Source organism: Piliocolobus tephrosceles, chromosome X (genome assembly GCF_002776525.5).
Source record: "Piliocolobus tephrosceles isolate RC106 chromosome X, ASM277652v3, whole genome shotgun sequence".
Taxonomy (NCBI): domain Eukaryota; kingdom Metazoa; phylum Chordata; class Mammalia; order Primates; family Cercopithecidae; genus Piliocolobus; species Piliocolobus tephrosceles.
Window position 1 is genome coordinate 75,878,872 of NC_045455.1, and position 27,684 is coordinate 75,906,555.

At 44.5% G+C, this 27,684-nt stretch overlaps 1 protein-coding gene and 1 long non-coding RNA gene across 2 annotated transcripts in view; one reads left to right on the top strand and one right to left on the bottom strand.

Annotated features, from left to right (window-relative positions):
* Window positions 1-3,864: 3,864 nt before the first annotated feature.
* On the bottom strand, window positions 3,865-11,912 carry LOC111540509. Its single transcript, XR_002731004.3, has 3 exons — window positions 11,620-11,912; window positions 8,680-8,772; window positions 3,865-4,616 (listed from the first exon to the last, which is right to left on the bottom strand). It is a non-coding gene; the product is annotated as an uncharacterized LOC111540509 (long non-coding RNA).
* Window positions 11,913-12,154: 242 nt separating this feature from the next.
* Window positions 12,155-27,684, top strand: part of FOXO1 (forkhead box O1) — a 112,620-nt gene continuing 97,090 nt past the window's right edge. Inside the window, exon 1 of the mRNA XM_023208879.2 lies at window positions 12,155-13,232. Coding sequence (XP_023064647.1) covers window positions 12,603-13,232 — 630 coding nt within the window. The 5' untranslated portion in view covers window positions 12,155-12,602. The remainder of the gene's footprint in view (window positions 13,233-27,684) is intronic.

Below are 27,684 nucleotides of genomic sequence, written 5' to 3' on the forward strand. Positions count from 1 at the left end.
CAAGATCACACCACTGCACTCTAGCCTAGGAGACAGAGCAATACTCTGTCTCAAAATAAATAAATAAATAAATAAATAAATAGAAATAAATACAAAATAGGCTGGGCACAGTGGCTCATGCCTATAATTCCAGGACTTTGGGAGGCAGAGGCATGATAATCACTTGAGGTAGCCTAGGAGACAGAGCAATACTCTGTCTCAAAATAAATAAATAAATAAATAAATAAATAAATAAATAGAAATAAATACAAAATAGGCTGGGCACAGTGGCTCATGCCTATAATTCCAGGACTTTGGGAGGCAGAGGCATGATAATCACTTGAGGTATGGAGTTCTAGACAAGCCTGGCCTAGATGGCAAAACCCGGTCTCTATTAACAATACAAAAATGGCCGGGTGTGGTGGCTCACACCTATAATCCCAGCACTTTGGGAGGCCAAGGCAGGCGGATCACCTGAGGTCAGGAGTTCTAGACCAGCCTGGCCAACATGGTGAAACCCCGTCTCTACTAAAACCAAAAAAATAGCCAGATGTGGTGGCATGTGCCTGTAGTCCCAGCTACTTGGGAGGCTGAGGCAGGAGAATCACTTGAACCCGGAGGCAGAGGTTGCAGTGAGCAGAGATCACACCGCTGCACTCCAGCCTGGGCGACAGAGACTCCATCTCAAAAAAGAAAAAAAAAAAAAATTAGCCAGGCACAGTGGTATATATGCCTGCAATCCCAGCTACTCTGGAGACTGAGGCAGGACAATCACTTGAACCCTGGAGGCAGAGGTTACGGGGAGCAAGACCACACCACTGCACTCCAACCTGGAGTGGGTGAAATGTATCTCAAAAATTTTTTTTTTAATAAAACAATAAAAACAGGCCAGGCGCGGTGGCTCGTACCTGTAATCCCAGCACTTTGGGAGGCCGAGGTAGGTGGATCACTTGAGGTCAGGAGTTTGGGACCAGCATGGCCAACATGGTGAAACCCTGTCTCTACTAAACATACCAAAAAATAATTAGCTGGACGTGGAGGCGGGCGCCTGTAGTCCCAGCTACTCGGGAGCTGAGGCAGGAGAATCGCCTGAACTCAGGAGGCAGAGGTTGCAGTGAGTGTAGATCACGCCATTGCACTCTGGCCTTGGCAACAAGAGTGAAACTCAGTCTCAAAAATATAAATAAAAATAAAAAATAATGCTTTCATTATGACCTGTTTAAGAATTGATCACCAAAGGTAGAACTAAGAATGTCCTTGCTAATTAAGAAAAAAACAAAACCCTTTCACACCTTTAAATGTTTTTTGGTAACATTTACAATATAAATTTTTACCTTGACTGTGTAATTTTAGCAGCTTCTTTTGTTTTTAAATTTCAGGTTTTCCTGGTTTCTAATTTAAGACGTTTCCATGGTTCTCGTCAATTTTTGTTTATTAGTGACTAAATTTGTTGTATGTTTTGATTGGGCTGTGAAAATAAGGTGGCATTTATGATATCTTTTAATAGAATCATCGTGTGTACACATAGTTGACACGTGGTTTTACAGTACAACTGCCAAGAATAACTAATCTAGGAATAACTGCAGAATCTGCCTTGTTAGAAATAATTCGTCTACATGAAAAGACATGAGTACTTTTTAATTTTAAAAGTGAACATTAAAATTAGGCTATTGCGTTCTTCCTAAATAAGAATTTAACTAGTCTTAAAAAAAGAAATCACGACTGGGCGCAGCGGCACATGTCTGTAACCCTAGAATTTTGGGAGGCTGAGGCAGGTGGATCACCTGAGGTTAGGAGTTCAAGACCAGCCTGGCCAACATGGCAAAACCCCGTCTCTACTAAACATACAAAAAATTCGCTGCACGTGGTGGCAGGTGCCTGTAATCCCAGCTACTCGGGAGGCTAAGGCAGGAGAATCGCTTGAACCCGGGAGGTGGAGTTTGCAGTGACCTGAGATAGCGCCATTGCACTCCAGCCTGGGCAACAAGAGCGAAACTCTGTCTCAAAAAAAAAGGAAAAAAAAAAAAAAAAAGAAATCCAATCCAGAAAAACAGATCCCAGACTTAGAAGCTATTATATTCCAGTTCCCTTCAAGTCATCTACTTTTTGTTGTTACTGCTGTTCTATATGTTTTGCTTTTCTTATTTGAGTTAATTTTGTTAAGATTTTAAAATTTTTAGGCCGGGCGCGGTGGCTCAAGCCTGTAATCCCAGCACTTTGGGAGGCCGAGACGGGCGGATCATGAGGTCAGGAGATCGAGACCATCCTGGCTAACACGGTGAAACCCCGTCTCTACTAAAAATACAAAAAACTAGCCGGGCGAGGTGGTGGGCGCCTGTAGTCCCAGCTACTCCGGAGGCTGAGGCAGGAGAATGGCGTGAACCCGGGAGGCGGAGCTTGCAGTGAGCTGAGATCCGGCCACTGCACTCCAGCCCAGGAGACACAGCAAGACTCCGTCTCAAAAAAAAAAAAAAAAAAAAAGATTTTAAAATTTTTATGAGACAGTCACTTGTCTCCAATATTTGTTTCTCCTCCTCCTTCTTCCTCTTCTTTTTTTTAAATTCAACTCCCAAGCTTCAATGATCCTCCCACCCCAACCTCCCAAATTGCTGGGATTACAAGTGTGAGCCAATAAGCCCAGCCCCAGTTTTTATATTTCTTAAAGCAACATCTAACTCTTACAAAAAGCCTTGGGGTGTCTGAGTCGGTTCAGTTTTTGAGAATTTTGTCCGAAAGAAGAGCCACAGAAAATCAAAGGATACATTGTATCAATTCTCTTTTGCAATTGTTTTAGAGAAATTTGCATGATTGTTAACGTTGTTGTGCTGCTTTCTATGATAATATTATCTGTCAAGCTGAAGCTACCAGTACCATTGTCAGCTAAACTCCTGAAATGAGTCAGCTAATTTTATTTTTAACTGCTTTTTAATTGCCTGCTGAGACTATCAAGAATAATATGAGGATTTTTAAAGCTTTTCTAGCAAAGTTTTGGCATATCAGATCATATAAAAAGATGGATCAAAGATTCAAAATTCTCAACTTACTTCCATGTAAAACTCATAGCAGCTAGGTGCGATGGCTCACATCTGTAATCCCAGTATTTCGGGAGGCTGAGATGGGGCTTAAGGCCAGGAGTTCCAGACCAGCCTGGGCAACATAGGGAGATCCCATAGCTACAAAAAATTTAAAAAATAGTTGGGGGTGGTGGCAAGTATCTGTAGTCTTCAATCCTAGGGAGGCTGAGGTGGGAGGATCACTTGAGCCCAGGAGTTCAAGGCTGTAGTGAGCTACGATCGGACCACTGTGACTCCAACCTGGGTGACAGAGCAAGGCCTTGTCTCTAGAAAAAACAAACCAAAAACCAACCATAACAACAACAGCAACCCTCAAAGCTGTAGGGCATGAATAGGTAGTAACAATCCCTGAGATTAGAGGCCTTCCGAAATTCTTGCTACGATGTGCCATGCTTATACATATTATCTCTAAATTCACAAAGGACCGGTTGGATTTGGCAACCAATGTGCCTAACACGTGGATGTGGAGAAGCTGTGGTACAATTTAGAACAAATATCAGTGATTTAGAAATCACGTATTTACCAGAGTTAAAGTAATTTGTATACTAACAAAAACCTACCCACGAGGTTGTACTAATGTCAGAGAACAAACATTTTATCCCTGTTTCAAAGTGCTTTAAGACATTATTTTAATCCTTACAATACCTCTTTGAGGTATGTAGGTGGCAAGTCATACCAAAATAAAAATTCAAAATACAAAATAAATGGAACACTACTTAGGGAATAAAAGAGGTTCTAGTTGATCATGCGTTGTTGATTTTCTGCTTTTCTTGGAAGATCTGTTTGTGATTTCACTTTATCATATTTTGCATATAGGACCAGCATCATGGCAAACTTCATGAGGGGTTGCTATGATCTGTAAAGAGCCCCTGTGTTCCCATTGCCTTCTCCTCACCCCAGTCATGGCTGGAGATGACCGAGGGACTCAGGGTGTGCTGTCATGTCCAGAGGACAGCAGGGAGGGGGAAGCATTCTTTTTTTTTTATTATTATACTTTAAGTTCTAGGGTACATGTGCACAACGTGCAGGTTCGTTACATATGTACACATGTGCCATGTTGGTGTGCTGCACCCATTAACTTATCATTTACATTAGGAATATCTCCGAATGCTATCCCTCCAGGAGGGGGAAGCATTCTTTTCCTTCTCCACCCTACTTCCCCAGACCTCTGTCAAGCTCCTAATTTGGCTGTGTCTACAATGAAAAGAGAAAATCAAATCATGAGTCAAATACATAGACATTAAAGAAGAGAGATAATATATTGAGATGCCTAACTGGTTTTGTTTTACTGGGTTATCATGTAACGGTTGGCGTTCATCTTCAGCATCTACTGATGCCAACATCAGTGGATGCACAGGCCAATGGCCAATGGGCCATTAAAACTAGCACATCTCCTGGAGGTGGAAAAACACCAAGGAGAGATTTTCCTTTTGTGATTTAGTGGCAATTTAAACTGTTCCCACCTGAAAGGAAAGTAGCCGCAGATAAGCTCTTCTGACTAGGGCTAGCTTCTCTCTTGTCTGTGATTGGTGGGGGCTTTCCATGCTTCTCTGTGATGTGAGGCTGAAGGAAAGAGAATACAACCTCAACTCTTAGCTGAAGGAAGTTTTACTTATGCTTTTCATGAAAACTGGGTACACTGACACCTGATTCCACCCCATTTCTTTTGAGACGAATTCTCACTCTCTCGCCCAGGCTGGAGTGCAGTGGTGCGATCTCGGCTCACTGCCTCCCAGGTTCAAGCAATTCTCCTGTCTCAGATTCCCAAGTAATTGGGATTACAGTTGTGTGCCACCACACCTGGCTAATTTTTGTACTTTTAGTAGAGATGGAGTTTCACCATATTGGCTAGGCTGGTCTTGAACTCCTAACCTCTAGTGATCCTCCTGCCCCCGCCTCCCAAAGTGCTGAGATTACAGGCCTGAGCCACCTTGCCCAGCCTCCAGCCAAGTTTTTCTTTTTTGAGACAAGGTCTTGGTATGTCGAACTTCTGGGCTCAAGTGATCCTCCTGCCTCAGCCTCCCGAGTAGCTGGGACTACAGGCGCACACCACCATGTCTGATGCAGTAACTTTTTCTAAAAGTGCTTTAAAAATATTTCTGATATTTTATGCCCACTTGGTGGGAGAGAGGGACACTCTGCAATTCAACTTTGAAGCCAACTTTGAAATAGAGAGGAACATAAGGGCTTTGTTTGTTTGCTTTAGTTTATCGCCTCATGAAAGTAAACCTTATGGCTCTGCCGAATTCCCCAGGAGGTCCAGGGAGTAGGGTGGGTTACATATTACTGGAATAAGGCCCACTGTCTGAACTGTAAAATGCATGTTCACTTGTTCTAATCTAACTCCAAGCTTCTGAAAGTCAGCTGAGGACAGGCTTTTTATAAACATCCAATGCTAGTCCCTTTTTTTTGATGGAGATAGAGCTCAATGTGGCTGTTGAACTTGGTTTGATGTGCTTTTATTCAGGATAAGAAGAGATTTGGAAAGAGTTCCAGATAAACCAACCATTCTGGAAGAGCTGGCTGCTCTTATTGTATACGGTCTTAGGCTGGTTGTTTAAATAAGCAAGTGCTAATGGCTTGAAATCCCCTTCACGGTTTGTCTTATACACATGCAAACATCAGCATTATTATTGTTATTTATGTTCTGTCTCTGGGCTTCTATCATTAACATAAACTGAATTGGCTTTAGGCAGAGATGATTGCTGACATAGATTACCCCCAAAAAAGTCCAAATGTCAATTTTCTGGAAAAAAAAAATTGAAACCTTAAATTAACCTCTCCATTTCTTGTCCTCTAGAAAAACCCAACATTTTATAGGGGCAGAAAGTGTCATGTTAAACAGGAGATGAACTCTGAATTTGGATAAGAAGTGTGATTATAATTAGATAAACTTCTAAGATAAGACCTCAGGTAAGTTTCTTAGCTCTTTGTACCTTAGTTTCAATTTCTGTAAAATGTGAGTCATAATAACTCTTAAATTATTGGGTGGCTTGGAGGACTGATTCGGATAATAGCTGTAAAGTGCTTGGTCCATAGTTATTGTTGGAAAAAAAAGCAGTTTTTATTAACACTGGAGCATAAAGAAAACTTCCATGTGTATATTCTCATTCTGGGTAAAAAATGATTTACAGTTTATAACTGAAAACATCTTGAAAGTAGACTTACATGTATATTTATTGACTTATAGCTCATCTTGTGTCAGATGATCTGTAAATCTGAAAAATGAGGAAGAGAGCTTCCGGAGCCTAGTCTTGGATTATAGAAAGAATTTTTCCAGGTTGGAATGCTCTAGAGCTCAGGCATGCAACATAGCCGTCAAATGTTCTGTTTTCAGTTTGTTGTTGAAACACAAAATTATTTAAAGTACACATGGCATCACACGAGACAAATTAATCTTTCCTCCAGCACTATATCAGTAATCAGCTAATTAGGAATTCCATTTTTAAATGTTAAACCTTAGAATATAGAATATTTCAGTGTGTTTTAAAGGCTGTATTCACCACAAAGTAGAAACCTGATATCCCAGGGAAATACTCACTATTCATCTATGTTGACTCTCTGCCAGAGTAGACTTTGCATATGGGTGGGCCCTGTGAGTCAGCCAAATCTGAAATGTGATAAACTCTTGCCTCCTGTTTTTACACCCTAGCTGACAGTCAGTGACTGTAGGTACCATATGGAAAACACATGTACTCTGACTACACAGTTATTACCTCTTGTTTTTGATTTGTATCAACGACTGACAAGCAACTTGGTTAGTTACTATAAAATGCTAACAGTTTCTTCCTTCATTCCTATCCTGGATTCTCTTAGTCAGTAGTTTATTTACAATCACAGTTGACTCCCTTTCTCTGCTATCATGGTATGGAAATGGGGCGATTAGATTGGAAAAACTGATTATTGTAAAACAGCAATTAATTTCTTACTGCTTTACTTGAACATTCATGCATACTAGTTTTCCAAGTAAATAAGTTAAATGCCTTGTTAAACTTCCTCTCTGCCAGAAACGTTCTACCATCTGTGTTCGACATGGCAGCATTTTCTTATTGAATACATATGTCCCCCCTTTTTTGGAAGTGTGTTAAGAGCTTTAATATGACAAGAAACAGAAATAAAATAGTGAAAACACATTGTATTTCAAACATGAATGTAAGATTCAGATTTGTGACATTCAACCTCTGTCTCTTGGGTTCAAGTGATCCTCTCACTTCAGCCTCCCTAGTAGCTGGGACTACAGGCTTGCACCACTACACCTGGCTAATTTTTGTATTTTGAGTAGAGACAGGGTTTCAGGGTTTCACCATGTTGGCCAGGCTGGTCTGGAACTCCTAACTTCAAATGATCCGCCCGCCTCAGCCTCCCAAAGTGCTGGGATTACAGGTGTGGGCCACCCTGCCCGGCCCACAGATTTTATTTTAAATGGCTGTGTGAAATTCCACCTTATAGATATGCCATTATTTATTTAACCATTCTGTATAGTTGGTCATTTAGGTTATCTACAAGTATGTGTTAGTATTCCTACAGAGACCCACAAGTAGTCTCTCACTAATACATGAAGTGAAAGAATAGTTTATTGAAGTTGACAGACACTGGCCCTTCACAACAGAATTGACAAAAGAAGTGGTTCACTGCTTCCCTTCTGTTACAGGTTAGTAGACAGATAACCAGAAGTAGTCTCGTCTTTTGTTTGTTTGTAATAAGATCATCCCAACCCTGAGGCTTAGTGGTCAGAACTCATACTCCCAGTACCTGTGGACGGTGCATTTTTAAATCTTTTCCACCTCATCTCATTATTTTCCTCCAAAATGGTGACTATATTTCAATTTTTCCAGCCTTAGCATTTCTTTTATCTATCGAAAACTTTTTTTTGTAATTCCTCCAAATAAATATTGTCATTCTGCGTTGCTGATTTGAAAAGAACAGCGTTCTTAACTCTGATAGCAAATATCGTATCAGGGAAAATAAACCATTTTGAAGCTCAAGGAATTTTCCATCAAAACAATGGACTCTAAGATGCACAGCACCTGGCATATATGTAGGAGGTGCTCTGTAGATATTTGTGGAATTAGTGGCAAAACCCAAAGGAAATTATCCCTTAAGATAAACGAATGGTTACTTCTAATCTTACTACAGCTACCAGTTAATATGCCAGCTTTCAGGACATTGGTTTAAAGACCTGAGGCTATATATATATATATTTTTCAGATTATTACTTTCTATAGGCTAAGTGAAGAAAGGCTGTTTCAGGTTGATAGCAGTACGTCCTAATAATTCAGACAAAGGTTTGGAAACGGACAGTTGTTGGGGAAAGGGAATGTGAAATACGAAGTGAAGTGCCCTGACTGAAAAATCAGCATCTAAGTTTTTCACTTACTCATTAAATGGAACTTAAATTATCTCTTTGACAAATAAAAATTTAAACCAGACATCCATCATGTGTTACTGAGGGGTAAAAGTAGAAATTTCTGCCTGGGAATTGATCAAAGGGAACCATCCCTCAGTCTTCCTGTTAAGGACGAGGCAATAGTTACCCTGAAAACCAGGCCCAGAAACGAACATCACATAGTTTTGTGAGATGAGCTTTGTAACGATAAATTTCCTTTTTCATTTTAATTGTCCTTACCTGACATGAGACATTTTTCTTCCCTATTTTCTTCCCAGTTCAGACAGATGCAGCAGCTAAGTGATAATCAGTAGAAAATGCCTTCAAAGCAAGCTGCAACCACAAAAAACAAGGAAGGAGAAAATAACTTTTTCTCTTAAGCAGAACCAGGGATGACCTAAATACTTTGTCACCCTTCAGAGACGGCAACGTTTACATTTTTGACTTAAAAACAAAAACAAAAACTTCTTTTGTAATCTCTTCTTTCAATCTTATTATCACTATCATTGTTTTATGTCTGTTTTCTTGATCTTTTGTTTTTTATTTATTTTTATTTTTTTGAGATAGAGTCTCACTCTGTCGCCTAGGCTGGAGCAGTGGTGTGATCTTGACTCAATGAAATCTCTGCCTCCGGGGTACAAGGGATTCTCCTGCCTCAGCCTCCTGAGTAGCTGGGATTACAGGCACCCGCTACCACGCCCAGCTAATTTTTGTATTTTTAGTAGAGATGGGGTTTCACCATATTGGCCAGGCTGTTCTGGAACTCTTGAACTCAGGTGATCTGCCTGCCTTGGCCTCCCAAGGTGTTGGGATTACAGGCACGAGCCACTGCACCCGGTCTATTTGGTCTTTTAATTCAAACCTTGATTTGGTTCAGTGGAGTTGGTCTAACTATGAATACTAAGATCTGCGCGTTGACTGGAAGGAAATACACTACAAAGTTATAATGGTTATTGCTATAGTGGGATTACAGGATATTTATAATTTTCCATCTGTGTCTTGAGAAGGTTACTGATGGGAAAGCAAGAAATTAGAGCTATAGCCCTGGCATCACCGCTTTTATTATGGGAGCTGGGGCAAATCAGCCTCTCTGCACCTCTCTTTTTCTAAGTTAAAGGGGGTCACCAACATGATCTCCAAATTTATTTTCAAGTTTAACATTCTGTGGGTCTAATGGAAAAGAACGTTTAGCTTGATATAACCCTTGTGGAGGGCAATTTGGCTGTGCCTTTCAAAATTACGAATGGGTATACCTGCTGACTCAGTGACTGTCATTTCTGGAAATTCCTCCTGTATATATACTTCTACAGATATGAAATGAAGTTATGCAAGGTTATTTCTTACAGAATAGTCTGTGATAGCTAAAGACTGGAAACAAGTGAAATATTCAGCAACATCCTGGGGTTCAGTAAATTGATATTTCGATACAACAGTATGGTGGTTAGCTGTAAAAACCCTTCAATATATATTTTTAATCTTCTGGACCTGTGTGTCAGGGACATTGGTATTATAGGTTCTCTGTGCCTGCCTCGTCAATTTTTTTAAAGAAAGACCAAATAAAAGTAAACTATCACATCACATTTGAAGAAATAATTGGGCAGGAGAGCCTCAAAGATTTCAAGGATTTGGGGAAAGTCTGGAGGAAGACTCCTTTAACCACATAAATACTCTTCTCTGACGCCCTGAAAAACCGGAATAGAAATGAAGGCAAGGCCAAATTTGAAGCTGGCTTCCTTTGCCAAGAATTATCCACTAGGGCACCGCCTATTTTTAGGGTGCGGCTGTCTGGATCAGGGGCTGCTTCTGCAGAGTGTAATTGGAAAGGATGGGGGAAGCAACAGCTGTACTTTGGGGCCTGCCTTTGAGTTCATCATCTGGGTTACTGAGGTCCCCTAGCGGCTGGCAGAGGAGGCCCAGATTGTCCAAATTTGCTAGTAAACGTGAAGAGACCGCAAGACGAGGGTGGGAACCAGCCTCCGCCCGTCCGCAATCCATCCGGCTCACGCTCCCCACCCCACCCATCCCCAGTATCAGCAAGAAGCTATTGTGATAAATGGATTATGAAGAAACAGGAGCCCAGACTACAGAGACGATAGTGAGAATATAAATGAAGAAAGAGATCTCTCTCTAAATCTTTTTAACTTTTGTAAGAGGCCTCATTTTTCCCTTTTCCCCCTCTTTTCTATTTTTTCAACAACCTCTTGTCCAACAGACTAATTTTCTCTAGATGCCATTTTTTTCCATTGCAGAATTACTTGTAAGAAAGAAAGGGGAATGAAAAAAAAAAGAGTTGGAAGCTGTCCTTTTGGACAAGATATTTAAAACCCTATTGTCCATCTTCCATCCTAAGTGATCCCATCTTTCTAAAAGGAAATGCCTTCCATATTCTTCCTAAAAAAGCAGCAAAAGCATAACAAAACAAAACTGGAAAACTGTTTCTTCTGCTTGAGACACAAGGGCCATTATCTTCCTGCCTTTGGCCCCACTGATCCTCGACAGGATGCCCTGGACCTGCAGCTCAGACGAGGAAAGGTGGGGTGTGGGTGGGGGTTGATTGACGCACACAGCAAGTAGCCTCAAGGAACTTGGGGATGGGGCAGGCTGCGCCCCAAGGCTTTGGTCCTATCCCCCGCCCTTGCGTTTTAACTTAACACCCGATCACTTCCGTTGTAAATAAAAAAGAAATAACAAACAGTTAAATTTAATTAGGGGTAAGTAATAAAGTGACCTGGTTCTCGCTAACTGCGCTCCTGAGCCCTTCGCTGCCGGCCCTGGACTCAGTGGACGGAGCGGGAGATTCCCGCCCAGGGGAAGAGTTTCCCACGGAGGGCATGCGGTCGCGGGTGCCTTTGGATCCGTGTGTGCGGGGAGGCGGGAGAATCTCCTCCTCGCGCCGGGGCCCCTGTTCCTCATTTCTAGCCTTTTAAAAAAGGTCAAGAATACAGTGAATCCGGTTGGGGGCTGCCCGGCTGGGTGACGCGCCTCTGGCTAGACCGAATGGCACAGGCTGAGCCTGGGTGTGCGGACAGGGGGGCACGGGACGCGGAGAAGGGTCCCTCGGCGCAGACTCGACTGCAGGAGCCGCGGCGCCAGGGGCGGGGGTCGTGTACCGCCCGTGAGGGGGCCGGAGGACTTGACAGATCGCAGCGAAAGAAAACATGAAACCAAAACAAAACCCACCGATTCCCCACGTCGTTCAGCAAAGACATCGTGGGTGGAGCCAGGAGGGAACGATTGAGTAGAATTCCGCGCGGCCGCCTCCACCCACCCAGTCCGCGCCCCCGGTCCCCGGCCCCCTGCCCTGCCCGCCCGCCGGGCTGGGCCGGCAGCAGAGGTCAGGGCTCAGCGAGCGCCTCCTCCCACCCGGGCTTCCAGAGTACTCGGCTCTGCTCCTCCGTAGTAAACAAAGTGTCGCCGCCGCCTCCACGCTGCTTTGCTTCCTAGCAATCAAAACACTGAGAAGGCGAGAGAATCACAGAAACACTCGAGAATTACCAGAAAATAATAGAGATCCAAAAAAAAAAAAAAAAAAAAAAAGAGGTGAATGCGTGAAAGAGAAAAACACCCTACTACCCCCCACCAGCCCACCGCCGCCTCCCCGTGGAAAACCGGGCCCCGCCCAGCCCGGCGCCCACAGGCTGCCCGGGCGGCGGTGCCGCATGCCCATTGGCCACGCGGGCTGTCGGTCAGGGGCGGGCCGGCGCGCGCGCCGGCGCGGGCGGGGGGCGGCGGCAGATCCCGTAAGTCGGGCGGCCTGGTAGTCGCAGCAGCTGCTGCCGCCGCCGCCACATTCAACAGGCAGCAGCGCAGCGGGCGCGCAGTCGGGGAGAGCAAGCGGCCCGCGGCATCCGTCTGTCCTTCCGTCCGCGGCCCTGTCAGCTGGAGCGCGGCGCAGGCTCTGCCCCGGCCCGGCGGCTCTGGCCAGCCGTCCAGTCCGTGCGGCGGACCCTGAGGAGCCTCGATGTGGATGGCCCGGCGAAGTTAAGTTCTGGGCTCGCGCTTCCACTCCGCCGCGCTTTCCTCCCAGTTTCCGTCCGCTCGCCGCACCGGCTTCGTTCCCCCAAATCTCGGACCGTCTCTTCGCGCCCCCTCCCCCTCCGGCCCCCGTGCTGCGTTCTCCCCTTCTTGGCTCTCCCGCGGCTGGGGGAGGGGCGGGGGTCACCATGGCCGAAGCGCCTCAGGTGGTGGAGATCGACCCGGACTTCGAGCCGCTGCCCCGGCCGCGCTCGTGCACCTGGCCGCTGCCCAGGCCGGAGTTTAGCCAGTCCAACTCGGCCACCTCCAGCCCGGCGCCGTCGGGCGGCGCGACTGCCAACCCCGACGCCGCGGCGGGCCTGCCCTCGGCCTCGGCTGCCGCTGTCAGCGCCGACTTCATGAGCAACCTGAGCTTGCTGGAGGAGAGCGAGGACTTTCCGCAGGCACCCGGCTCTGTGGCGGCGGCGGTGGCGGCGGCGGCCGCCGCGGCCGCCACCGGGGGACTGTGCGGGGACTTCCAGGGCCCGGAGGCGGGCTGCCTGCACCCAGCGCCGCCACAGCCCCCGCCGCCGGGGCCGCTGTCGCAGCACCCGCCAGTGCCCCCCGCCGCCGCCGGGCCTCTCGCGGGGCAGCCGCGCAAGAGCAGCTCGTCCCGCCGCAACGCGTGGGGCAACCTGTCCTACGCTGACCTCATCACCAAGGCCATCGAGAGCTCGGCGGAGAAGCGGCTGACGCTGTCGCAGATCTACGAGTGGATGGTCAAGAGCGTGCCCTACTTCAAGGATAAGGGTGACAGCAACAGCTCGGCGGGCTGGAAGGTGAGCGGTCACGGCGCGCGGCCGGACCTTGGGGGCGCGGTGGGTCAGGCGAGGGCGCAGCTGTGCAGGTTTGCTCGGTCTGAAGGTGCGGGACTGGAGGGCAGCGCGTTCCCAGGAGGGCGGGCGAGAAGCGGTGGTCGCGGTGACCTCGCCCAGGTCCGGTCGGGGACGGCAGTAGGTGTGTGCGCGCGCCAGTCAAGAGTTCGCGTGGGACGCGAAAAGGGGCTCGTCGAGGAACTAAGTAAAAGAAAGTGCGCCAAGAAGTGGATGTCAGAGCGGCCGAAAAGTTTGCCAGTGAAAGGAGAAACGGATTCGCTGGGAGGGGCACTCCCCCTGCCCGCGCTGACTGCTTCGACTGCCCCTTCCCTCCCGGACCTCCGCGGGGGGAGGGCGGGTCCTCTCCGGCCGCGCTGCGGAGCTGTTTCCGCCTGGCGCGGCTGGGGAGGGCGCGGCGAGGGGCCCCGGAATCTCCCTGTCCTGGGACCGGGCTGCAGGTGGAGGGGACAGGCAGGGCGCGACCGGCCGTGGACGGTGCAGGGCCAGCCGGGCAGTTTCTGGAGGCGGTGCGCATTTTGCTTTGTTTTGGTTTTCTCTGGAGTGGCCTCGAGTGCCGGGGGCCGGGCGTCCCGAGCCCGAGGTGGTGCCTCCGACACGTGCGAAGGGGCGGCCACCGCCTGCGGAGCGCCGGCGCCTGGCTGCGCTGGGCGAGCTAAAGTTCAAGTGTGACCCTCGGTGGGGGCGGGCGCGGGCGGTGGCGATGGCGTGGGAGGGGCCCTGGGCGCAGGAAGCCCGCGCCTTTAAAGGGCCAGCGCGTCCGGGCCGGCAGCCGTGAGGCCAGCGTTTCTCCACGAGGGGAAGCGCCCGAACTTGGTCTTGCCCCTGGTAGGAGGCTTTTATTGAGAAACACAGAGGCTGCCCTGGGGTCCGGGGGCTGGGAAATGTGCGTCTTTTCCTGCCTTGCCACCCTGTTCTTAAGAATGGAGGTCCAGATGAGGGACCAGGCGGGGGGCTTTGCGACCAATGTTTTGAGGGAGTCGGAGTGGTGATGGGCGTCGAGGGAGCGATGCCTCAAAGGAGGATTTTTGCCATTTTTGCCTTTTAGAGAGTGGCCAGTAGAGACTTAGAGTGGGGGCAGGCATTTCCCGACTCCGAGGAGAAGACCCGGGGCGGGGGGGTGGCCTCGGCCCCGGGGAGGCTTCCCGGGGGCGGGGTCCAGTCGCCGCGCGGCCTCCCCAAGCTGACAGTTTCTCACTGTCACCGGTGGCGGAATTGCTGTAAAGGCTGTCTAGTTGAGCTAAACACCGTTTTTTTTTTATCCCCCCTCCGAGACGGAGTCTTGTTCTGTCGCCAGGCTGGAGTACCGTGGCGCGATCTCGGCTCACTGCAACTTCCGACTCTCTGGTTCAAGCGTTTCTCCTGCCTCAGCCTCCCGGTTGGCTTACAGGCAAGAGCCACCACGCCCAGCTAATTTTGGTGTTTTTAGTAGAGACGGAGTTTCACATGTTGGCCAGGATGTTCTGGATCTCCTGACCTCGTGATTCGCCCGCCTCGGCCTCCCAAAGTGCTGGGATTACAGGCGTGAGCCCCTGCGCCCGGCCGAGCTAAACATCTTTCTAAACCTTTCCTCGCCTCTCAGATTGAGTCTACAGCATAATAAAGATTGGTCTTTGCTGCGCGGTTGTTAACACCAAGGTTATTTTACATACAGTGTCATCCCTGTGGTTAATGCGTGTCAAAAAGGTTAAGTTACTCACACCATATTGAAGTTCCTGGAGAAGGAAAGGAGTTCAAGATTCATTTTATTTTTTCCAAAGTGTGTTTTAGAGTAAAGGTATCACTTATCGCTTTATTACGAGGCATTGCATGCAATTTTACCAAGTGTTTCAAAAAGGTAAAGTGCCTTCTTACCTTTAAGCTCGGCACATATTCTATTAAGTCACAAAATCGAAATTGTCTGCCAAATCTTATTTTACTTAACATTTGAATTTAAATACGTGCTCATCTATCAATTCTATTTCAACTGTTACAGAGTGTTAGCCATTAAAAAAAAAAATTCCCCCCCTTTTTTTTTGCCTTCAAAGTACAGTGTGTACTTACACCATTCTTTAGTCCTTGGAAATGGATACAACCTACTTCAACTTGAAGTGTCTTTCTTTAAAGATAAAGGCAGTGTTTTGGGATATTTTTAGTTTTGCGTCTCAAATGGCATTGTCAGAGTGTTAAACTAGGAATGTGACTTACACTTTTTAAGATTTAGGTTTTTAAAAAATAGATTCTGATGTTAAATCATCTTTACAACCATTTTATCAGGTTCTTGTTCTGATTCTTTGAAAAATGCAAGAATAATTTAGTTTTTTTTTTTTTGTTTGTTTGTTTTTAAATTTCTTTGCCAGAGCTAGGAGACCTGTTAAGTTATCTGTCTGGAATTGGAGGCCCTTGGGCAGCTCCCAGTGGGAGCCTAATGGGGCTTTGCTTTGGAGTAGGCTGCTTTTCTCAAATGAGTAAATGTTTCAGGTGTAATGTCAGTTGGTTTAAGTCGGATTACAGCAAGTGCATTTTCAGTTTGAGTAAAAGGGTATTTTAAGAAGAAAAGAAACAACCTGAGCTGTTCTAACTCATAACTAGTCTTCTGGTTAGAGTTTCATAAAAATGAGTTACTTGTTAAAACCAAGTTTCACTCTCAGATCTGAAAGACTCCTGTTATAAGAGTCATAGAAGAGAAATTTTACTATGACTTTTTACTTAAATCCAGTTTTTAAATGCAAATCAACCAAAACTTAACTGTTTTAGGACTGAGGAGACGTTGCTTTGGAACAAAATATTTCCTGTGATTTACTACTGGGAATTAGGCTGAATCTTTAATTAAATAGTTTCTTGTGTGCTGCTTCCTGGGGCCTGCCTGAAAGTTTGAGTCGTTTGCATAGGACAAACCAGTTGGAAAACTGTTAGTGAATTCAAAAACTTTTAATGTCATTCTTTAGATAGTTAAGTGCTGGTTATATTTGAAGGGTATGCATTTCGAGTTTGTGGTGATGGTATGTTAAATGTCTTACACTTGTTTTAATACTGCCTAGAATTGCTGTAAGGTCATACACAAAGTGGAACCTAAGACTTTTGGAAAACCCGGGATCTTCTAAATCTAGTGCAGTATTTATAAATAGTGAAACTTCATTTCCATGACCTGTTTTCTCACATAGAAAGCCTTCTAAAGCTTGGGAAGTGGTATTGTGAACTCTGATTTTTTTAAATAAATGGCAGTTTTGAGTTGACTCTTCTGTTTTGATATTATTTAGAACAGTTTAAAAGAATGACTATACCACTTAACTCTTGTTACATAAATTTTTAGATTGTTTTATTAGATGTATCCTCTTTGATTTTAATTAAAGATAAATATTTATTTTATTTATTTATTTTTATGAGATGGAGTCTCGCTCTGTCGCCCAGGCTGGAGTGCAGTGGCGCAGTCTCGGCTCACTGAAACCTCCGATCCCAGGTTCAAGCAATTCTTCTGCCTCAGCCTTCTGAATAGCTGGGACTGCTGGCACGCGCCACCACGCCTGGATAATTTTTGTGTTTTTAGTAGAGAGGGGGGTTTCATCATATTGGCTTGGCTGGCCTCGAACTCCTGGCCTTGTGATCTGCCCGTTTTGGCCTCCTGAGGTGCTGGGATTACAGGCGTGAGCCACCATGCCTGGCCCCAAAGCTTTTTATTCTTAAGATAAATACTTACGGCCGGGCGCGGTGGCTCAAGCCTGTAATCCCAGCACTTTGGGAGGCCGAGACGGGTGGATCACGAGGTCAGGAGATCGAGACCATCCTGGCTAACACTGTGAAACCCCGTCTCTACTAAAAAAAATACAAAAAACTAGCCGGGCGAGGTGGCGGGCGCCTGTAGTCCCAGCTACTCCGGAGGCTGAGGCAGGAGAATGGCAAAAATCCGGGAGGCGGAGCTTGCAGTGAGCTGAGATCCGGCCACTGCACTCCAGCCTGGGCGACAGAGCAAGACTCCGTCTCAAAAAAAAAAGAGATAAATACTTACTTGAGAGTGATGTTTCTTATTTGGCCTATGAACTGACAGTGGATTTGCTTATATTTTGAAATAAATATTTATTCTGTAATTTGGGTATAATCTGTAGGTGAGTAATTAAACCAGCCACAGAGATCCTGTTAGAAGGATGGCTGCTTTTCTGTTGCATGGTCACATTTGACTTAGAGAATCCTGGTGAGACCGAGTGGTTAGAGGATCTGAGGCATCTTTCCTACTTCTGGATTGTCACTGAAATTACCTTAAAGGAAGCCTTGATAATCCTGTGTATATACTTGGGGAAGCAAGAATGAGGAAATAATTTAAAATGGATGGTGGGATTATGCAGCTAAATGTAGCATCATATTAAAGGCTGAAAGTTACCTGAATACCTCTGACAGCTAAAAGATTTTGTTCAGAAATTCCAGAATAGATGCCAAATTGGTATACTTTGTTTCATACTCCCAAGAACTTTACTTTTTACCATGGGTTTGTGGCAAGTCCGTGGTTGAGGGGATGGCAAGAAGAGTGGCCTCTTTTTGAATGATACTAAGTTTTTGTTGTTGTTGTTGTTGTTTTTCTGAGACAGGGTCTCACTCTTTTGCTCAGGCTGGAAGACAGTGGCTTGATCTCAGCTCACTGCAGCCTTTGCCTGCCCCTGGCTCAAGTGATCTTTCCACTTCAGCCTCCTGAGTAGTTGGGATTACAGGCAGGAACCACTGCTTATGGCCTAGTTTTTTTTTTTTTTTAAGTGACAAACACTGAAATACTGAAAATAAGACATTTTAATTCTTACGTAAACTTAAAAAAAGGTAAAGGTCTTCAAGACCCCAAAATTGCTGAAAAGGTGTCACATTGGCAGCAGGCACGTAGATTTCATCCTCCGCACGCACAGGGAATCTTCTCAGAGGTGATATGAAATGGGGATGAGGGGGAAGAATATTCAGTGGCAAGTTAGAATCCCTTGTAGACTGTGAACATGTTGCCTGCCCTTGTGCTTCTAGCCCCTTCATCCAAGCATCTAAACTGCAATTTTGTATTAGACTTTCTAAGATAGCAGCTGTATTTGGCTGGAATTTCTTTGGGGAAGCATGAATGATTTGCATTTTTCTGGAACACTCTGCCCTTGGAAACTACCCAGTTCCCTGGCATCATGGGAATTTACCGAGCCATTCTTTTGTCCTATATGTGCTGTAGCTTTGGGACTTTCTGGGGATCCTCTTGGAAAGGCAGTGTAAATACCACATAGTGATTGGGGAAGGCAGAATTTTCAATTGTGTGGGAGTTGATCTGCTTCCCTGCAGTTAAAGATTTGCCTTTGCCTTTGTAGCAACAACTTGCAGAGACTTGCCCAACCCCCCCAGGATCTCCCTGGGGTCATATAACCAACCACCTTTTCTTGGTGCATACAGAATTCTGTTGCCTCTGGTGGTGTTCCTCAGCTATGAAGCAGAAGACCACATGTACTTGAAAAAGGAGGTATTTTGGTGCCTAAGGGCTCTGCTGTGTACAAATACTTAAAGTGTAAAGTGTGGAAGACATCTTCCTCTTTGCCAGTTGCTGATGAGGATGAACAAAAATCAAGTCAGTGGCACAGAAATTCTTTGTAGGTATTACTGCTTGTTATTTGGAGTCTTGTAAGGAACATATGAAACATGAAAAATACATTTTTGTACGTTGACTATTTTATATGGTTCAGCCTTTTAAAAAACTTGCTTTATTAGCATCCCAGTTTACTCCACTCAGTCTTCTCCCTGTGGTTTATCAACTTGTAGGTTAAGTACCACCAATAGTTGAATCTTGGGTTGACTTTTTCTTGCCACTTGGCAGAAATTTGGGCTACTTTTTTTTCTCTTTCATCCATTTTTGTATAGTTTTGATAAAAGCTAAAAAGGAAAACAAAAAAGCAAGTTAGTTTTGATATTAAGCCGAATACAACTGAAAAGGTAAATCTACAGCTCCTTATCATATAATTTAGTGAATTTTACCTTTACTTACTACTTTAAAAAGGGCATAAATTCAAAATGTGTCCTTTATTTCAAGCCATATTGATTACAGGAAAAAAAAAAATCAAGGGAGAGCTGTTTAGGGAATTAGCCTATGTAGCTCCCAATTCTGGTTTTCGTTCTGATGATCCCTGAAGCTGCAGTCTTTGGGAGTTGGGGGCATGTGTGTCTAAGTCTTCCTTTTCTTCTTCTTTTTTTTTTTTTTTTGAGACGGAGTCTCGCTCTGTCGTCCAGGCCTAGAGTGCAGTGGCGTGATCTGGGCCCACTGCAACCTCCGCGTCCTGGGTTCAAGTGATTCTCCTGCCTCAGCCTCCCAAGTAGCTGGGATTAGCGCCACCACACCCAGATAATTTTTGTATTTTTAGTAGAGACAGGATTTCACCATGTTGATCAGGCTGGTCTCGAACTCCTAACCTCGTGATCTGCTTGCCTAAAGTGCTGGGATTACAGGTGTGAGCCACCATGCCCAACCTGTCTTTCTTTTCTTTTTCTTTTTTTCTTTTCTTTTCTTTTTTGAGATGGAGTCTTGCTCAGTTGCCCAGGCTGGAGTGCTGTAGCGTAATCTCGGCTCACTGCAAGCTCCACCTCCTGGGTTCATGCTATTGTTCTGCCTCAGCCTCCCAAGTAGCTGGGTCTACAGGTGCCCGCCACCACGCCCGGCTAATTTTTTTTGTATTCTTAGTAAAGATGGGGTTTCACCATGTTAGCCAGGATGGTCTTGCTCACCTGACCTCGTGATCCACCTGCCTCGGCCTCCCAAAGTGCTGGGATTACAGGCGTGAGCCACCGTGCCCGGCCAAGTCTTCCTTTTCTTAACTTTGCTTTCAGAAATCATTTCTTATCTTGGATTGCATTACAGTGGTCCTCCTGCCATTTGGCTTCTCCAGTGGGTTCACTTATTTTCCCTTCTCCTATCCTCATTCATAAGTGTACCTCAGGACTAGTTGTGAACTTTTTCTCTGTTATTTTCTTAGATAACTCACTCTCTGTTGCCTTGTGTATCTAGTAACCTAAAGGCTCTGGATGTCCCACTTTTATCTCAAATCCAGTATGTCTAAAACCGAACATACTGTATTTCCCCTGCCTTCAGATGGCTCATTTCAAGGTCCCCAGTTGGGTTAATCGTCTAGTTAGCTCTCCCTAGTTTTCAAACCTTGATGTCCTCCTGAGCACTCTACTGGTGTTTAGTGTTCCCAAGTCTGTTAACTCTTCTTTCTCAGGGTCTGTTGAAACTTTCAGTTCCCACCCCCTAACCATTCTCCTAGTTTAGCTTTTAGTATTTCAGGCCTAGACTCTCCAGAGCTTAGATCATCTTGTGCCCCAAAATTCTGCAGATCTTGCTCAGTCTGCAAGGCTCAAGTCAGTTCACCAACTTCCAATCTTGGCCCCTACCCAGAGGAATTTTTGTCCTCTGAGTGAATATTTGGTAATCTTTTAATTCATGCTGCTGTGTATTATATATAATTTAATGTCTGTATGTCTTGGCTTCTCAGTTATATTGTAAATATGTTGTTAGGAAAAAAATTCTTTCTTGAAACATGGGTCTTTTATATTTCAGCTTCCTGTGTGTTGAGCATATCAGTCTGTATCATGTGAGAATAATTTAAGAAGTAATATAACTAAAGAACAGTTATTTTATTTTCAACAGATTGTCAAAGTACTTTTTTTCCTTTTATTTGTTGAATGATTACTGTGTACAAGATGTGCTAGGTACTTTTGAGTGGTAGCAATGACTCAAAACATAGATCCAGTAGGAAGACTAGATGCAACGTGTGAATAACTATGATATGCAGTGGGAAGAGTTAAGTGTCTTAGAGAAAAATGAAGTTCTGTATTGGCCATTGAAGCAGGCATTGAAAATGGGAGATTGGGCCGGGTATGGGGGTCACGCCTGTAATCCTAGCACTTTGAGAGGCCAAGGTGGGCAGATCATTTGAGGTCAGGAGTTAGAAATCAGCCTGGCCAACATGGCAAAACCCCATCTCTGCTAAAAATAGAAAAAATTAAGTGAGTGTGGTGGCGTGCATCTGTAGTCCCAGCTACTTGGGAGGCTGAGGCAGGAGAATTGCTTGAACTTGGGGCAGGGGGTTGGGGAGCACTGAGGTTGCGGTTAGCCGAGATCCTACCACTGTAGTCCAGTCTGGGCAACAGGGTGAGACTCCCATCTCAAAAAAAAAAAAAGCGGGGGAGATGGGAGATTGTTCCCTTATGATTTTGCTATGAAAATTTTCAAGCATTCAGCAAAGTTGGAAGAATTTCTGCTACCTTTTCTACTAATAACATTTCATTATGCTTGCTTGATCATATATCTGTGTAAATGCACATCTTTCTGTCCATTAGTTCATCTTATTTTCAAGATACATTTTTGGGATGGTGGACTGGTATTCATAAAGGCCTGAAAATTTGGGAAGTATCAATTTCTCTGAGTGCGAGGTCGGGAGATCGAGACTATCCTGGCTAACACAGTAAAACCCTGTCTGTACTAAAAATACAAAAAAAATTAGCCGGGCGTGGTGGCGGGCGCCTGTAGTCCCAGCTACTGGGGAGACCCAGGCAGGAGAATGGCGTGAACCCAGGAGGCGGAGCTTGCAGTGAGCCGAGATGGCGCCACTGCACTCTACCCTGGGCAACAGAACCAGACTCCGTCTCCAAAAAAAAAGAAAAATTTCTCGAGTGATAGGCGTATGAAATACACACAAGAGTTTGAGAAGTATAGGGTAGGAAGGACATACTATGAAAAGAACACTGTGTTACAGACCACATTTATCAAATGGTATCTTTGTTTTTGCCAAATAAGAAATTATGAAAATATGATTACATTAAAAAATTTTAAAATGCAACTTCTTGGGAACACACTTGTGTAAATATGGAGTCCTGTGGAATGCAGTTTAAAGCCAGTGTACTGCAGTTGATTTTGAAACTGACATACGGAATTTGGCAATACGTAGAACAGATTATGTAATTGACTTAATCTGAATAGTTGGCATTTATAATGTATTTAGCTTTTTGCTTGATCTTTTCTTTAAAATTAACTTCAGTGAGGCCCAGTGTCCTGGTAGCAGAGTGATTCAAATAAAGATTACTGTTAAATGTAAGTCTTGCTTTTTTGAAAAATGAGAAGTTCTGAATTGAAGTTAGCAATTTCAAAATATATTTAAGGCAATTGTGAGAGAAGGTTATATTGGCTTGAAAAGATATTTCAAAATGTAAATGTCAGTTCTAATATTGCGTTAGCTAAATATTAGATATCCTTGATAGCTTTCTCATTGTAATATTTATCTTCTCACTAACCGAAATGCAAGAATGAAGATTATAATGGGGTATTTCAATAGATCCAGAGGAGGTTAAATTTGGATAGGCCAAACCCAAAATTGATACCATACAGTCCAATAGGACTGAATATATTAAGTGTTAAGTGTACTTGGAGTGAGTCTGACTAGCTCGTGTTGAACCAAAAGGTTTATGCAGTAAAAATGGCATTGTGGCACATCAGAAGGCACAGATGCAGATTAAATAACACTCATCAGCCATTTAGAAATGACAAGTGTTTAGGTGAGCTGTCTGGGCATGGTGGCTCACACCTGTAATCCCAGCACTTTGGGAGGTTGAGGTGGGTGGATCACTGGAAGCCAGGAGTTGGCCTGGCCAATATGGTACAATCCTGTCTTTACTAAAAATACAAAAAATTAGTCGGTGGTGGTGCATGTCTGTGGTTCCTGCTACTTGGGAGGCTGACGCACAAGAGTCCCTTAAACCTGTGAGGTGGAGGCTGTAGTGAGCTGAGATTGTGCCCCATGACACTCCAGCCAGGGCCTGGGTGACAGCAAGACTGCCTAAAAAAAAAAAGAAGAAATGTAGAAAATTATTTTACCAAGATGTTTATCCCTATAGAAACAGACATTTTATTTAAAAGGTGCACTGCTGATGAGGGTCGAGGGGACAGTTAAATAAAAGTAAATGAGAAAGCCCACTACCATGAAGTTTTATTACATGTCTAAGTTACCTTCCACGTGGAGAAAATAGCTTTCAAAGTGCACCAGGATCTCACGCTTGTATGATTGTTAATGATGCCAGGTAAAACTAGTCAAAACCAACCAGAAAACAATATGGAATTGGCCAGTCTAATTTTTTTTTTTTTTTTTTTTTGATGTGGGGTCTCACTCTGTCACCCAGGCTGGAGTGCAGTGGCCTGGTCTTGGCTCACTGCAAGCTCTGCCTCCCAGGTTCAAGCGATTCTCCTGCCTCAGCCTCTCAAGTAGCTGGGACTACAGGCACCCCTGTAATAGTAGAGACCACCAGGCCTGGCTAATTTTTGTATTTTTAGTAGAGACGGGGTTTCGCCATGTTGGCCAGACTGGTCTCAAACTCCTGATCTCAAGTGATCCGCCCACCTCAGCCTCCCGAAGTGCTAGGATTACTGCCATGAGCCCCCGTGCCCTGCCGACCACTATTGATGTTTGTAGATCCAGTGAAGTTCAGAATTACAGCTCATCTTTGGTCTTTTAATTTCTGTAAGTAAAGATATTATGTAAAACATATTCATCCTTCAACTTCTTTCTCATCTTGGTTCTAATTTTGAAGGGAAGAAATGTAGTAGGGTCTTATCTCCCTCAGGGAATGGAGGTAGATCATTTCTTTCAAGATAGCCTATCTCTGCTGACCTTAAGTCGTAGGAGTTCTTTAATTCTTAGAGACCTCTGCCTTCTCAGAGGCCAGTACCACCTCTAAAGTGTTATGGCCCCTTGGTCTACACTGCAGCACCCCTCATCTGGGAAGTGCTGTTACTTCCAACAAGCCCCACTGTATCCTTTATACATCTCTGGCCAACCACATTGAAAACTTTCCAGGCTGTCAACTTTTTCAGTGTGACTTGGTTCCAGCATCTGTATACAGATCTTCAAGACCTAAAAAGAAAATCTTTTTTCTGCCTTGATGTATTTTTCTCCCTAGATGATGTTTGTCTTAATAACAATGTCATTCATTCTTTGTGCAGTTGAGTTACAGGGCTGGTCCTAATGATATACCCCATGAACTTAAGAGTCCTGGAGCCCCTACCCATCTTATCTGATTAAAGCAAACCTGTGATGAGAAAGAGGGTGGAAGAGAGGCCTTCCCTTGTATCCTTTTATTCTTTTTTGTTTGATTAAAGATATTTCTTGGATAAACAGTTTTTCTCAATTGCTGTTCTAACAATCTGTAAAATATAGGTCATGGTTTTGTGAATCTCTGCTCTTACCATGTTAGAGATATGATAAAGCATTCAAGTTGAGGGAAAAATACGTGTTTCTGTTTACAATCATGGTTTCCCCATCTTGAAGGTGTTAGAGTACTGCCTTTGCAAGTACTGCTGAGTACTTACAAAGTACTTACAAATCTTAAAGTAGCTAAGTGAACCTGGCATCAGGAAAGGGAGGGAAGCTCAGTGGTTGCATTTTGTAACTACAGTAAAAAAGCCCATGTGCATGATTAATCCTCTAAGTCTTATTTGGGCCTAATAAGGAAAGGAGGAAGAGGGAAACCAGTTTGGATTATGTGGGAAGATAAAGATTTCTTCAGTGGTTTGGCATTCTGAAGAGTTAGCTGAGGTCTGGAGGCACTGGGCTTTGTCTTTTCAGTGTTTCAGCCCTCTCCTTTCATATTGGTTTTCCTTTTTTAATTAAAAAATTAGTGCATTTCCTCTGCGGGTACCAGGCTCAGAAGCCTGCCATGCGAGTGACTGAGGGAAAACCCCTTTTTGAGTGAGGAATTCCCAGCACAGAACGAGAGGGTCTTCATTTTTGCAGCAGTGGCAAGGGTGAGAGTGAAAAGGCATGCTGCCTTCTGTATCTGAAAAGAAATGCATTTAGAGGTTCAGCATGGTGGCTCATGCCTGTAATCCCAGCACTTTGGGAGGCTGAAGCAGGTGGAGCAGGTGGATCATGAGGTCAGGAGTTCGAGACTAGCCTGGCAACATGGTGAAACCCTGCTTCTACTAAAACCACAAAAATTAGTGAGGCGTGGTGGCACGTGCCTGTAATCCCAGCTAGTCAGGAGGCTGAGGCAGGAGAATGGCTTGAACCCAGGAGGCAGAGGTTGCAGTGAGCTGAGATTGTGCCACTGCATTCCAGCCTAGGTAACAGAGCAATACTATGTCTTGCGGGGGGGTAGGGGGTGGGGGGTGGGGGGAAAGCATTTAGATTCAAATTAAGTTTGGAGAGATAAATTATAATTGAATCACCTAATTCCCAGGCTTGTGTAAATATTGTGTCCTTCAAAGCTTGAAAACAAAATAACCACATAAATATTTGGGAGTGGTCCATACAAGTAAACTTCAAATACTTGAGACATTTTGGTTGCTTGGAAGCAAGGTCAAAGGAAATGGTTTGTATATGGTTTAACTAGAAGCTCTTATTTTGGCAGATTCTTGAGGTAGTAGTAGTCACAATGTGGATTTTATTGTTCTATTTTGACATGAGAAAGTTTTTTTCTCTTCTAACCTTCAGCATAAGGTTGCATAAGTAACATCAAGATAGGTATGTTCGGTCACCATAATTTTGTATCAGAGATGATGTGCCTTCATGAGCTGTGAGGTTTAATTTGCAGAATCATCAGTTTGGGCTGGCATGGTGGCTCACGCCTGTAATCCCAGTACTTTGGGAGGCCTAGGCGGGTGGATAACCTGAGGTCAGGAGTTTGAGACCAGCCTGGGTCACATGGTGAAACCTTGTCTTTACTAAAAATACAAAAATTAGCCAGGCATGTTGGCGGGCCCTCAGGAGCCAGAGGCAGTGAGCCAAGATTGCGCTACTGCACTCCAGCCTGAGTGACAGAGAGAGACTCCATCTCAAAAAAAAAAAAAAAAAAAAAAGAATCGCCAGTTTGTCACACCAGTAGCTTTCAGCCTGCCATCATACTGTACTGTGATTTGAATACAGGAGAAAGTGGGTTCTCTTGAGTTACAATTACCTCCTCTGTTTGCAGCAGAACTCTCTCTGCAGGGCTACCTCCTAAACGGGGAGGGAGGAGGAAGGAGAGGGGAACTTGCAAAACTTGTAAATATCAACTGGGGTTGTTTGTGTACTTGGCACCAAGCTGGTTGCATTGGAAACTTTTCTCTCTGGATGGGTAGGTATGTAGGCCATCATGAAATTTACATGTGATGAATGGGAAAGCTTCCTGTGGATCATCCTACCCTGAGAGTTCTGTAATCTGTATGACTGAATTGGTCTCTCCCCTTCATCCTTTTAGGATTTAATTTTCTCTTCAGTGGCCCATTATGACATTTACATACGTTGAATTTGAAAGATTCCCATACTCCCAGTCTCTTCTGTTACCGGTGTGCCTGGAGCAGTTTGTTGAACTTGTGAAATCTGTGAGATAGAATGAATTTTGTAGGACCTGGATTTACTTATAATAAATTATATTTATATTATAAATAAATGTATATTTATATGTCATGCATTTGTATTAATATGAAGGCTTTCTGATGATAAAACACTTTTTAAACATTTAGCAGTTGATGACTACATTTTAGAGGTTATCAGAATGTTTTTCTTACTGTTTTTTTTTCTCGAAGTATTTGGTATAATTAAAAAAAATTCATGGGAAGGAAATTTATCAGGGTTAAAGATCCCTGTAATTAGGCCTGTTTTGATGTTACTGACATCCTCCTTTCTGGTTTTGGAGTGGATACTTTCCCTGCTGTGACCTCTGTGCTCTGTAGTGGTTCTCCTAGGGAATTACATTCCAGTAATTGTGGATATTTCTTTAAGGTGCTTTGTATTTCTTGAAATGCCATTTTGATACTTTCAATGTTCTGAACTATACCTAGAATGTACTTTTTATATTTAAAAAAAGCAGAATCCATCCTGGCAGAGAGAGTAGTGTGTGCCTGTAGTCTTGTCTATTTGCAAGGCTGAGGCCAGGGGATCCCTTGAGCCCAGGAGTTCAAGGCCAGGCTGGGCAACACACCGGGACCATGTATCTTCTAAAAAAAAAAAAAAAAAGCAAAACTAGGCAAGGTGCAGTGGCTCACACCTGTAATCCCAGCACTTTGGGAGGCGGAGGTCAGCGGATCACTTGAAGTCAGCAGATCACTTGAGGTCAGGAGTTTGAAATCAGCCTGGCCAACGTGGCAAAACCCAGTGTCTACTAAAAATACAAAAATTAACTGGACGTGGTGGTGGGCACTTGTAGTCCCAGCTACTCGGAGGCTGAGGCAGGACAGTTCCTTGAATACAGGAGGCGGAGGTTGCAGTGAGCCGAGATTGCGCTGCTGCACTCCAGCCTGGGTGATAGAGTGAGACTCCATCTCAACAACAACAACAACAACCAAAGCTAAACAAAAGCAGAATCCAGATTATTAAAATAACAATTTAAAAAGCATGATTGTCACAGGCTTCAAGAATTACCTGCCTGCTCTTGAGTGTTTGGTTTGGAATCG